The sequence below is a fragment of the Trichechus manatus genome, unplaced genomic scaffold (assembly GCF_000243295.1).
Source record: "Trichechus manatus latirostris isolate Lorelei unplaced genomic scaffold, TriManLat1.0 scaffold00002, whole genome shotgun sequence".
Classification (NCBI taxonomy): Eukaryota; Metazoa; Chordata; class Mammalia; order Sirenia; family Trichechidae; genus Trichechus; species Trichechus manatus.
Genome location: NW_004443938.1, coordinates 37,173,927 through 37,188,606, shown reverse-complemented (window position 1 = coordinate 37,188,606; position 14,680 = coordinate 37,173,927). Strand labels below are relative to the sequence as shown.

The following is a 14,680-nucleotide window of genomic DNA, read 5'->3' as shown; positions in this document are numbered from 1 at the left end:
ATTTATACATAGTTCTTTAGGAGCAAATCTTTTGTTAAAAGTACTCAATACCCATCTCATTTTAAATTTTATATCTATATATAGGTGCACACACATATCTGTATATATGTATATTTTGTGTGTGTGTAAACACATGCATGTGTGCATTGTTAAAACAAGTTACATCTCTAAACATTTAGAAAAGGATTATCTGGAACACATCATTCATCTGAATCTGGTGGAAGTGCAGCAGTGATAACTTCAAACTACAAATATATGAGACCTTAAACCTATGCTTTTCTGTCAAATTAATAATGATTTTTAATTTATTTTTCCTCTTTAATTTACATTGATTTTCAGAAGAGTTAGAAAGGCTTACTTAGAAGAGACTTTTTAATACAGAAATACAATCTTTAGCAGTATAGCTAACTCCTCTTTAAACCAAAGCCATTCCCCTATCAATGTCGTGATGTATTCTGAATAAAAATCAGACATAATAATTTTATATACACAACATTCTTTTATGATAATGTTTAATGTCATTCACAAGACGCATTAGCATCAAACGTTCTTATTCAGAATTGCACTGACTTAAATACTAGATGAGTATCATCTAACTGAAATAAAACTCCAGCATATGACTTACCAAAATGTGCACTGTTTTTCAGTTCCTGCATTTCCACTATTGCAGCAATCTGGGAGCGAAGAAATGTTAGCTCATCTTCAAGGGCAGCTATTTTTTTAATTGCGGCATCATTTACAGGCAGATCATTTTTTATCCGTTTGTTACGTCTTAGATCAGGTGATGATGGAGCCCAAACTAGTTGCAAAGGATTGACAAATTCCATTTTCTCCTCTTCTTTATTTTTCCATATACTATGTCTGTCAGTAGAAGGAAGGAAGAAATGGAGGAAGGAGGGATGGATGGAGGGAGGTAAGCAGAGAGGGAGGGAAATTTTCAGTCAATAGAGGAGTAAATTCTTTCACGGAAAGCAGTGGATACTAAAACAAAACCGGAGTAATTCTCGTTCCCCTGTGATTCTCTCTAGACTCCACGAGGGTGAGCACAACATCCTACTTAACTTTGTATTCTCAATATCTAGGAGAGAATGTAGCCCTTAATAAATGGCCAATAAACAGGTGTAAATGAATGAACAAATCTTGCTTTTAGATTGTAAAACAAAAATAATTATCCTGGAACTCTTCTACCTATTAGCTTTTAACACAGTACAAGTTGATTTATTTCAAAATTCTATGGAAGGTACTGAAAGGTCTAAGATCCAGTACTACGTCAGGGGTACGCTTATAGTATTCTAGCTTTTTGAAAATTGATAAACCATGTTTACTACATAAATTTAATCAGAATATTTGAATAACTGTCACACTTCATTTTCTGGCCATACCAGATAATATCACTCACTGTGCTTACAGCCTGTATCTAAATATACTAATAAGTTAGTAGTCCTAGGAGTAACACATCCAACTTTTGAAATATATGTAACATCATTACCTGGCACACAGTAAGCACTATATAGGTGTTGGCTAAAGATATAAAATAAATCTGGTATCTAGTACAGGAAACAGCTTTCTTCTAAAAATGAACACAGTGCTTCTGATATCCCTTTGATATCATTCCTTCCTAGGCTTAGTACTCCCTACCCAGGTTTAAATGTGGACTAACAAAAACTGGCTGAAGAAATGAGGAAGACATTAGTAGGACAGCATACAGATAAGCAAAATGGAAAAGTTCAATCACTGTGAACAAACTTCAAAACATTCAAGAATTCAGATTATATCCTACACCCCACTTCCCAAAATAAGCATGTAAAATTACCGAAATCGTAGAGAACTGGCTTCATCATCATTTGCCACACACAAAGTATCAGCAAAAGATGGAACTATAGGTCCACAGTTATCAGAGTCTACAGAGTTCAAGAGTGGGATCAACTAAAGTGAAAAAGAAAAAAAAGTCATACCTTTGCAGGAGAGTTGGGGAAAGACGCGTGCTCCGTGGAAATTAAGTAAGTGAAAAATCCAAAAGGAAAATTGGACGTTCAATAGAAAAGCATGCACGTATTAGCAAGAAAAAATACTAGGAAAAATGTTATTCAAAAGTCATGCACCAATATTCTCCTCTGTTAATCTCATCCACTATAAAATACAAACTAGAATAAAATAAGCTGCTCAGGTTCTGCTTGGAACCTGACCATCTTTGACTGTAAGTACTTAAAGAAACAAAAAAACACAATAGCACATGAAGTGACTTGCTTCCCGGGGTGAACGATAGGTTTCTGGAGTGCAGGAAACATTTCTCCATATTGCTCTACCCTGTTATCCCTAACAGCGTCTAGGATTATTTTATGTACAGGGCTTAAATGATGAATGTTGACTGACTTACCTCAAAATTAGGCCTTGGACAAGGTTCTAAAGGAAGAATTTTCCCAATAATGCGAACAATACTTCGAGCTGATCCATATTCTTTATTTTCCCAAATCGGCAGAATCTATTTAAACAAAAAACATTGTTTAAAGTGTATTCTGATTAAGCATGTTTATATATCTATAAAAAAAGCAAATATAAAAGGGCAATAACATTTATTTTTTAGAAGAAAATACAAATTAGAGTACTCAAAGTATTTTCTCCAAAGAAGAGGGGGAAAATGAACAGGTCCTATACAATTCAAAGAATTATTGTTTATTTACAGTGGACTATATATGCTTGAAGTCAGTTCTTAAAAAAAAATACTAGAAGTAAAATGTGCCACTATCACTCGAATAACATTTTGTCCGTTAGCCTGAGTTTCTCATCTTGGTGTAAACTATTCCCACAAGAACCCCCCTCCCCAAAGAAAAAAGGCTACTACACAACAATAAAGAACAATGGTGAGTCCTCAAAACATCACACAATATGGATGAATCTGGAGGGCATCATGCTGACTAAAGTAAGTCAATCACAAAAGGACAAATGTTGTATGAGACCACTACTATAAAAACTCAAGAAAAGGTTTATACACAGGAAAAAACAATCTTTGATGGTTACGGGGTGGGGAGGGATGGGGAGGGAAAATTACTAACTAGATAGTAGACAAGTGGTACCTTTGGTGAAGGAAAAGATAATACACAGTATAGGGGAAGTCAGCACAACTTGACCAAGGTAAAGTCATAGAAGCTTCCTAGACACATCCAAACACCTTGAGGGGTCAAGTTACTGAGGCTGAGGGCTGGGGACCATAGTTTTGGAGGACTTCTAGTTCAATTGGCATAACATAGCTCATAAAGAAAATGTCCTGCATCCCACTGTGGCGAGTAGCATCTGGGGACTTAAAAGCTTGTGAGTGGCCATCTGAGATACATCTATTGGTCCCATCCCATCTGCAACAAAGATGAACGAAAAAAAAACAAAGATACAAGGAAAATATTAGTTTAAAGGACTAATGGACCACATGAACCACAGCCTCCACCAGCCTGAGCCCAGAAGAACAAGATGGTCCCCAGCTACCACCACCGACCACTCTGACAGGGATCACAATAGAGGGTCCTGGACAGAGTGGGAGAAAAATATAGAACAAAATTCAAATTCACAACAAAATACCAGACTTACTGGTCTGACAGAGACTGGAGGAACCCCAAGACTATGGCCACCAGACACCCTGCTAAATCAGAACTGAATCCACTCCCAAAGTCCACCTTGGCTTCAACTATCAAAACAATGCAGATAACTCCCAAATCTAAATCTCTTTTCTTTCCTACATTCTAGAACCATTTATCCAGCTGTCTGCAAGCTGTTTTTATTTATCTATTCCAACAGCACCTCTGGTTCACCTTATCTCCCTACTCAACTGACTTGCCTCTTTATAGTAATGGCCCCATCATTCTTCAAATTGCTTTTGTCCAAAATCTTGTTATCTTTGACTATTTTTCCCATTCTGTAAGCCCTGATTCTATTTATTTGTATCTTTTTTTATATTCAGTCTTGTATTATAGTTATCTTTCTTATGTTTCTTATTTCTCATACATTTTAAGTAGCGTGAGTATAAGAACTATGTACTACTCCTCTCTATCGCCTGCAGGACCAAACACATAGTCTTGGATGTACCAGATGCTCACACACTGCATTTGCTTATAATTCTCAGACCTAAATCATCCTCTCCCCTTCAGACTTATTCTGAATTAGTTGAACTTTAAGTTGCCATTCTATATCCAGATATCAGACTTTATAGATTATCTTAATAGAACCACTAGATAATTATAAATATATTTTATCTATGCAAACAATAAAATTCTGAAGGTCATGTCTGTTTTCTTCTTTTGTATCTTCTGTTGGCATATGGTCTATCAGCATAAGGTGAAGAGCTTCTTAAAAATCTTATCTCTTAATTCAAAATATCAAAGCTATACTATTGCAAACTTGCCTTTGTTCCACCTAAAGAGAAGTAACAATTAAAGTAAAAATGTAATATTTACAAATCAATCATTATAAAAATGAGAAACCCAAGAACAAATACAGCAGGTTTATTCAAGTCCATTAAAAGACTCTACCTGGTCTATGGGAACACCAAAGTAGTCCAGCATTTCTCTTAAGATATTCAATATGAGAGACATTGATGAAGCAAATGCAGAGGCAAATTCAAGGAAACATTATCAGTTTCTTGCTACCTTCAGGAAAAAGTTTAGAGAATATTAGTCTTGGAGATAATAAAACATACTAAATAACCTGAAAGAGTCCTTTCATTACACATTTCTCCATCAACTAATCTCTTCTGGACAGCACTATTTTGAAGGAAGTCTAGGGGTAGGGGGAAGGAGAGGGGAAGAGCTTGTACAGGAAACTTCAATTTACCGGTTAAATTGCATTAAAAGTCCATAGGATGTTTGAAACTATGAAGGAGCCTAAAAGGGGCCTAATTAACAAATCGAAGCCCTGGTGGCTAGTGGTTAAAAGCTCGGCTTCTAACCAAAAGGTCGACAGTTCAAATCCACCAGCCGCTCCTTGGAAACTCTATGAAGCAGTTCTACCCTGTCCTATAGGTTCGCTATTAGTCGGAACCGACTCGATGGCACCTAACAACAACAGTTACCAAATCAACAACAGATAAGGCGTCAGGGAAGGCTCCAGACTTTTGGCTGAGATTCTTCGGAATGGGTGAGTTCAGCAGACCGTTGAAGCAGACAGGGGACCGATTCAAAACTTCAACAAAACTGCCCATCCCTCTCCGCACATTTGAAAGAGAAGGAACCTGTACTCTAGACACGGGACCTGACTTAGTCACGCATTAGTACTAGCGCCCAGGTCGTTTCACTCGCTTTGGCCACAAGTTTCCTCGGGGGCGCTCCAAACCCAGCATAGTCGTCATGCTCACCTTACTCCAAAGCCGAGCCCCCCGGTAACCACGGAGACGTCGAGCTGCTGGCGTTACGGGGCCCCGTCTCCGAATCATCAATCGAAAGAGTCCGGCGTGCGCTCGTCCCCAGTGTCCGCCGCCCGCCTCAGGCCACAGGCGGGAACGACACCTCCAATCAGGGCAGGATGTGGTCTCCGGGGATGGCCCTGCAGCCCCTCACTCAGTCGGGGTAACACAGCGGGAGACGCGGCCGCCCTCCTCCCGATCCCCCGGGAACCTGCCCTCGCCTGCGGTATCGGCCGGCTACCTCCGCGTACCCGGAACTCAGAAGTTGACCTGAGCGAAAATCAAACTCCGCGGGTCGTGTGACCTGTGCCCGCTCTCATTGGACAAAGCTGAAGGTGGCTTCTTATGACTGGTCGTTGGATGACGTCAGGGTCGTTGCGTTTCTCCTTCTCCTTCGAGGGGGCGGGTCTTCCATGAGGCACCCAATAAGCTATTGGACGGGGCAGGCCGCGCAGACCGTGACACAAGCGAAGGACAGCGGTTGAGGATTCCCACTGCTCTTAAATGCGGGCGTTATTAGAGCTCTTCCTCAGCCAGGCCCGCAGTCCCGAATTCGTGCCCCACACGGCTCTTCGCAGGGAGACTGTGTCGCCCCCTGAACTCAGACCCCAAGCGGGGCTGCTCTCCTGCTGCGGAGGGGTCACGATTTATTCTTTGGTCATTCACTAGTTCATTCAGCGAGCATGTATTAAACGCCTATAGCACAAGCAGAAGCCAAGCACTGCCCTCGAGGGTTTGCAGCTTTGCAGTAGTGAGGAATCCTTTGTTCCAGGCTACCAAATGTGGGCCAGACACTGCCCTGGCCTAGACGAGGATAATAGTAATGAATAAAGTGTGATGATCTCCCTATTTTCAATTCCTATTTGACGTAACTTACTGGCGTAATGAAAGACAACTGTCTGCTTCTTCCAGTATTTCAGCGGGAGAGGTGCGTTGGAGTGACAATGACAATTTAAGATCAGTGGTGCCTGTTGTTGACCTACATAATTAAACTGTTTCTATATGGTCCACATCATTTATAGATTCATTCAACTAATATTGAAAGTCTACTGTGTGCCATGCACCTTTCTAAGCACAGGAAATGCAGTAATGAGCAAGGCAGGTAACGGTCCCCTCCTGGCGCTCACATTCTAGTGGAGGAGACGTCAGAGAGGCTTTCTCTGAACACCATATATAAATGGCATCCCTCTTCACTCTCTTCCCTGATTTATTTTTGTTATAATACTTATCAACACATTATTTATTTATGCTCCCCCTACAACCAAACTAGTTTGTAAGAGAACAGGAACTTTTGTTTTGAACCATGCTGTATTTCCAGGGCTTTAGAAGAGTGACTGATATGTAAGTATTCAGTGAATATTTGTTTAACAAAATAACTGGATATGGAGTTAGGGAAAACAGATAAGCAAGAATGACCCCCTGGAGGGCTCACACTTTCTGATTTTCAAACGTGCTATACAGCTACAGTAATCAAAACAGCCTGGTACTGGCATAACAATAGACACAAAGACTCTTATGGATTGAACTGTGTCCCCTAAAAATGTGTGTAAACCCTAACTTCTATGCCTGTGGTTATAATTCCAATTGGATACAGGTTGTCTTTGTTATGTTATCGAGACAGAATTAGTGTAGGGTGTGTCTTAAGTCAATCTCTTTTGAGGTATAAAAGAGATTAAATAAGCGAGCAAGAGAAGCAGAGACAGAGGAAGACACATGGAGATCACCAAGAAACCAGGAAGCAGAAGCTGAAGAGACAAGGCTCTTCCTCCAGAGCTGACAGACAAAGCCTTCCCCTAGAGCAAGCGCTCTGAATTCGGACTAAATGGGACCTCATAAAAATTAAAAACGTTTGTTCATCAAGACTTTACCAAAATAGAGAAAAGACGAGCTACCAACCAGGAGAGAGAATATCTTCGGAAACCATATATCCTACAAGAATCTAATAATATATATATGTTTGATGACAAGAAAATGACAAATAACCCAATCATAAAATGGACAAAGGACTTGAATAAACACTTCACCAAAGAGGACATTCAAATGGCCACCAAACACAAGAAAAGATGCTCAGTGTCATTAGCCATCAGAGAGACGCAAATCTGTCTTGGAAGAAATACAGCCAAAGTGCTCCTTGGAAGCAAGGATGGCGAGACTTCGTCTCACATACTTTGGACATATTATCAGGAGGGACTAGTCCCTGGAGAAGGACATTATGCTTGATAAAGTAGAAGGTCATCAAAAAAGAGGAAGACCCTCAAGGAGATGGATTGACACAGTGGCTCCAACAATAGGCTCAAACGAAATGATTGTGAGGATGGTGCAGTACCAGGCGGTGTTTCATTCTGTTGTACATGGAGTTCGCTATGAGTCAGAACCAACTCAGTGATACCTAACAACATCCCCTAGTCTTTTTAAATCTGAATAGTTTAGCTTAACTAGTAAAAAATGTCTGCCTTGAGCTTTATGCTTTTTTTAAGATCTATATGGGATCAAATTGACAACAGAAACTTGAAAGATTAGATAGAAATCTTAGAGGCCAGTGAGTTTATGTTAACAGGGGAAAACAACTCAGAAAAGAAGGGTAAGAATGTTTGCATAACTCTAAGAAGGTAATCAGTGTCACTGAATTGTACATGTAGAAAATGTTGAATTGGTGTATGTTTTGCTGTGTATATTCTCAACAATAACAAATAAAATTTAGAAAACAAGAATGACCCCTTGAGTTTGGGAACTGTTATGGGCCTGTAGACTGAGCTGGGTAAGGATGAAAGTGGGGGCAGGAGGGGAGTGAGTGATGGACAACATAAAAGGCAAATATATCAGCAGTCCTACATGGAAGACCCAATATTCTCAAGTTTCTCATCCCTTCCCTTTTCCCCTCAGAGGCAAATGAATCCCAATGTTACGGCCTCCTCTCTTTCCAATCTTACATCAAGCATAGCACATAATAAACAGGACCAGAATGGAAACATTCCTTGAAACACGGGACTGTGAAGCAGCAGCTACTGAAGCCTTCTTCAGAATGCACTAATAGAACTTACCATTCACAAAGTACCGTCATGATTTCTGCCCTTCTACAGTCGGCTTCCATACAAAGATTTACAGTCCTGGAAACCCTGTGGGACGCTTCTACTCTAATAGGGTCACCGAGTTGGAAATCGACTCGACGGCAGCAAGTACCCCCCTCCCCATTATTTAAGTTTTCAGTTATCTTTTGGAATATCCTAATGATGAAATGGTGAGAGAACTTGATATAATAGTAAACTAGACAATTTGAGTAACAAGTGATATTTAAAACTTAGTATTTAAAACAAACTTAAGGTTTGTTCATAGTTGAGAATTAATGATAATTAGCACTGAAGTTACATAACTTTCAGATTCATATTCATCTATCCTTTCACTAAGCGATTCTCCCGTTCCTTCTCTTCCTGTGCCTTATGATAGCTTATGCCAGAAATATCAAGTTTTTTCCCTAAAATCCCTCTTCTGAGTATGGGGTTTACATTTAACTTTACCTCAGGAATTTGGTCTTTGTCCTGTGTTCCTGAAAGATAACCTCTAAAACCTTGGAATTTTCCCAGTGACTGAAGTGTCTTTCATGAGGACTCCAGATCACACCTGAGTTTATGCTAATGAGGTGCCTAGATCATGTTGCGATTACCACCAAATTATCATATAATGTGGCCCTGATAAAGGCCCCAGACAGAGAAGCTCTTTGGGAGGGTAGCCTGTTGGGGCATGGAGGCTCTGATTGGTGAACCCATCCCAGACCTCACCCTGAGTCTCTGCATTTGTATTTTTTCCTAATTAAAAAAAATAAAATTATAATCCTAAGTATAGCACTTTGCATGAGTTCTGTGAGTCATTCTAGCAAATTATCAAACCCAAGGGAGTAGTGGGAGCCAGGAGGTCCGAAGTGGAGTCCTGGAAACCCTGAGCTGGTATCCTGAGTAGGTAGAAGGAAATCATGATTTTGTTGTCAGCAAAAGTGTGGCGGAGCCCTAGGGATCCCCGAATTTGTAGCCAGCAGGCCAGAAGTGAGGGTGTCATGGGGACTCCCAAGCTTGCTTTGGCATGAGGCCTTCAGTAGATTTGGCAGTCTGGAGGACTGTACCCCTTTTAAGGTCTGACTAGCTCCCTGCAGTTAGGCTCAGAGAAAAAAGTGTTGCATGTGCAGTTGTTATCAGCACAGAGTGGAAGAGAACTGTTAGATTGATTTGATCCTCACAGCTGGTGTCAGAGAAGTGTGAAGTGGGATTGGATTTTTCCACACAGTAAGGTAGTCATATTCCTTGATGGACTTTAAGTAGATTCAACTTAGCACTGAGCTATCATTACTGACAGCGTGTCAGGTATTACGAGAATGGATTTTCCAAGATTTGTGTTTGACCCTTTAACCTCCAAAACTTTATCAAAATCTTTATTAAATATAATTACCCATTTTCAACCAATCCTATTTTGACTCAGGATTCACACTGTGTTACTATGTACTCTTGTTACACAGTGATGCTCCTGGGCATTACTTTGCCAGGCAGGACTTAAGTTTTCCTTTCAGCCCACTATACCATTTTTAATTATGGTTCTGTTCTCCTTTTCCTTAGGAGTCCTGGGTGGTGCAAATGGTTGTTGTTAGACTAGTCAAAAGGTTCGAACCCACCCAGAGGCACCTCCAAAGACAGGCCTGGCAATCTGCTTCAGAAAGGTCACAGCCTTGAAAACCAATGGAGCAATTCTCTGCACACATGGGGTGGCCGTGTGTCAGAATCGATTCCACAGCAACTAACTAGTGTAAGATAGTGCAGGACTGATACTTTTCAAGACTACTAGAAAATTATATTTTAAATGACAGCATAACATGTACCTAAAGAAACAGTTTCTTAAATTTGGATATTTCCCAATCAGTACTTAGAAGATAGAGGAATATCTGAACACCAGATAAAAGAAGTGTTGACATTTAAAGACAGATTTATACATTATGAATTAGAGGGTCAGGCAGGGGAGAGCAAGTGCACACATTCAATATTTAAAAATACCAGGCAGTTACTCGGGGAATCCTGTCTTGCATATTCTTGATTATTTCTAGCCTAATATTTCTAACCTAATTCATGCAAATTTTACCAGCTTCTACAGTCTGAAACTGATCGAACATGCAATCAGGATGCATTGATAATTACTGGTGATTGGACCGCAAAAGTTGGAAACAAAGGAGGATCGGTAGTTGGAAAATATCGTCTTGGTGATATAAACGATGCTGGAGATCGCATGATAGAATTTTGAAAGACCAGTGACTTCTTCATTGCAAATACTTTTCACGAACATAAACAGTGACTATACACATGGACCTCACCAGATGGAATAGAAAGGAATCAAATCGACTACATATGTGGAAAGGATGATGGAAAAGCTCAATATCATCAGTCAGAACAAGGCCAGGGGCCAACTGAAGAATGGACCATCAATTGCTCATATGCAAGTTCAAGTTGAAACTGAAGAAAATCAGAACAAGTCCACAAGAGCCAAAGTATGACCTTGAGTATATCCCACCTGAACTTATTGACCATCTCAAAAAATAGGTTGGACTCGTTGAACACTAACAAAGACCAGACAAGTTGTGGAATGACATCAAAGATATCATACATGAAGAAAGCAAGAGGTCATTAAAAAGACAGGAAAGAAAGAAAAGACCAAAATGGATGTAGAAAGAGACTGAAACTTGCTCTTGAACGTCGAGTAGCTAAAGCAAAAGGAGAAATGATGAAGTAAAAGAACTGAAGATTTCAAAAGGCAGCTCCAGAAGACAAAGTATTACAATGCCATGTGCAAAGAGCTGGAAATAGAAAACCAATGGGGAAGAACATGCTCAGCATTTCTCAAGCTGAAAAGAACTGAAGAAAAAATTCAAGCCTTGAGTTGCAATAGTGAAGGATTTTGTGGGGAAAATATTAAACGACACAGGAAACATCAAAAGAGAGAAGGAATAGAGTCATTATACCAGAAAGAATTGATGTTCAACCATTTCAAGTAGCATATGATCAGGAATCGATGGTACTGACTGAAGAAGTCCAAACTGCACTGAAGGCATCAGCAAAACACAAGGCTCCAGGAATTGACGGAGTTATCATTGAGATGATTCAGCAAACGGATGCAGCGCTGGAAGTGCTCACTCATCTATGCCAAGAAATCTGGAAGAGAGGTACCTGGCCAGACAACTGAAAGAGATCCATATTTATTCCTATTCCCAAGAAAGGTGATCCAACAGAATGCAGAAATTATTGAACAATATTATTACATGCAAGTAAAACTTTGCTGAAGATCATTCATAAGGGGCTGCAGCAGCGTATCAACAGGGAACTGCCAGACATTCAGGCTGGATTCAGAAAAGGACCTGAAACCAGGGATAACATTGCTGACGTCAGGCGGATTCTGGCTGAAAGCAGAGAATACCAGAAAGATGTTTACCTGTGTTTTATTGACTATACAAAGGCATTCAACTGTGTGGATCGTGACAAATTATGGATAACATTGCAAAGAATGGGAATTCCAGAACACTTAATTGTGCTCATGAGGAACCTTTACATGGATCAAGAGGTAGTTGTTCAAACAGAACAAGGGGATACCGCATGGTTTAAAGTCAGGAAAGGTGTGCATCAAGGTTGTATCCTTTCACCATACCTATTCAACCTGTATGCTGAGCAAATAATCCGAGAAGCTGGACTATATGAAGAATGGGGCATCAGGATTGGAGGAAGACTCATTAACAACCTACATTATGGAGGTGACACAACCTTGCTTGCTGAAAGTGGACTTGAAGCACTTACTGATGAAGATCAAAGACCACAGCCTTCAGTATGGATTGTACCTCAACATAAAGAAAACAAAAATTGCTGTAACTGGACCAATAAGCAACATCATGACAAACGGATAAAAGACTGAAGTTGTCAAGGATTTCATTTTATTTGGATCCACAATCAACACCCGTGGAAGCAGCAGTCAAGAAATCAAAAGATGCATTACATTGGGCAAATCTTCTACTTCTGTAAAGTGTTGAAAAGCAAAGATGTCACCTTGAAGACTAAGGTGCGCCTGACCCAAGCCAGGGTATTTTCAATCACATCATATGCATGCGAAAGCTGGTCAATGAATAAGGAAGACCGAAGAATTGATGGCTCTGAACTGTGGCGCTGGCGAAGTATACTGAATATACCATGGACTGCCAGAAGAACGAACAAATCTGTCTTTGAAGTACAACCAGAATGCTCCTCAGAAGCAAGGATGGAGAGACTACTACTTATATACTTCGGACATGTTATCAGGAGGATCAGTCCCTGGAGAAGGACATCATGCTTGGTAAAGTACAGGGTCAGCAAAAAAGACGACGACCCTCAAGGAGATGGATTGACACAGTGGCTGCAACAATGGGCTCAAGCATAATGATCGAGCATGGCGCAGGACCGGGCAGTGTTTCATTCTGTAGTACATAAGGTCCATATGAATAGGAATCAACAGCACTTAACAACAATTCATTCAAAAAAGGGTAAGGCCTACAGATATCCGTAACAATTAACACCTGGAGCACTACTGTATTCAGCCAAGGCTGTTTCAAGTCCTCTTGTTTATACTGTCAAACTCTGGCATTATGACTTCAGTCAGCTGGAAAAAAATGTTACCAGAAACAGCCATTTCAAACACTGTTGTTACGCTAGACTACTGCAGACCATGTTAATGACATTCTTCATGAAAACCCAAGGACAAAGTATCTCGAGTTTGATATCAGGAAGTTATGCTCCCCAGAACAAATGGTTCATTTTAGACACAGAATTGTGTACCACAGTCCCCTCTGTTTCAGCATCTATTCACAAACTCATGTTCTCTTCTGGCGTTGGGCTAATTAACAAAATATGTATTTTCTAAATTGTTGCCCGAGTCATAGATACAGCATGAATCAATTATGTTGCTCCTGAGCGGGTCATAGGGTGAAAACGGTAACTACATTGCCTTTTTTTCCGGAATATCAAAGGAAAGAATATACACTTTGAAAAATAGTCTATTATAAAGAATGTATTACCACAACATATTTTACAATAAATCATGTATAGAAGTGTTCTTTTCCTTTCAAATAAAAAGCCATCAATTTTTCACTCCAACTGAATTTAGAAGTTCTAATTAAATCTTAAAAGATAAATGGGACATTTCCCACAGCACTTGAATTTCAATCCAGCACTTCAATTTCTCTACGCAGACTACTGACTTCTCAGTTCTATGTTAAAGTAAAAATGACTCCACCTATTTCTGTAACTCATTTTAATAACTGTATATTGGCATTAACTGTTAACTTCTGTACTTTATTCATTGTATTTTATGCATAAGTGTAGTGATGATGGTGACGACATACAACTTTAAAACAAAAAATCAAGTGCATTTACATATCCCCATGGCAGCCTTACAAGTACTCTGGAAGCTTTCAAAACCAAGCGGTGCAGAGTTTCTCCTTTCTACTACAAATAAGACAAAACAAAACTTACTATCTTCCATAGTCAAGGACTAGATAAAGTTGTAAGGAAACTACTGTTCTGGAGGAGAGTTGATATTCTTCTTTGTGGCTCTCTGCATTCCTTGACATTTGCAATTACTACAATAGTTTCAAGTTATCATTGTCAAACACATACTTCACACTGTGAATGTAAATCTTTTTAAGTCACCTAATTGTAAGGTATACTTACTATCATTTACTCTTCGTAAACGGAGCTCTCATTTTTATTGTCGGGAAGCTGGACAACCTCAAAAGATTAAGATAAATCTAATTCTGATTGAGGAGAGGATAATAGCATTTAAGCCTACTTGTCCCCAACTCTTTTCTACTTGCAAGAATCAAGGTTATCTTCATTTTAAAAGTGCTGCAAAACAGTTCACTGATGTGAAAACAAAACACCTAAAATGTTCATAGCAATAATGATTGAAATACTTAAGACATTATTTGAGTCTCTTTTCCAGTAGTAGTAATTAACTACTGTCCTATACTAACCAGTGGAACCCATTTTTAAAGGCTATAGTACAATGTAGTAACAATATTAAGATAACTTTCCAGCTGCCACTGAGTTGACTGCTACTCATGCCAACTCCATGTTTCAGAGAATTGTGCTCCATAGGGTTTTCAATGGCTGTGACCTTTCAAAAGTGAACTGTCAGGTCTTTGAAGTCACCTCTGGGTGCATTCAAACCATCAACCTTTTGGTTAGTAGTCACGCACGTAACCATCTGTGCCACAGGGGACTTCATAAAAAGAACTAGCACCTC

The 14,680-nt window shown here is 39.7% G+C and overlaps 1 protein-coding gene across 1 annotated transcript in view; it reads right to left on the bottom strand.

The window, feature by feature from the left end:
- The window catches only part of MTFR2 (mitochondrial fission regulator 2), a 12,752-nt gene extending 8,142 nt beyond the window's left edge, over positions 1-4,610 (bottom strand). The window contains 4 exon segments of the mRNA XM_004368973.3: positions 626-861; positions 1,814-1,926; positions 2,378-2,482; positions 4,518-4,610. Of these exon segments, the coding sequence (XP_004369030.3) occupies positions 626-861; positions 1,814-1,926; positions 2,378-2,482; positions 4,518-4,580 (517 nt within the window). The 5' untranslated portion in view covers positions 4,581-4,610.
- Positions 4,611-14,680: the final 10,070 nt, after the last annotated feature.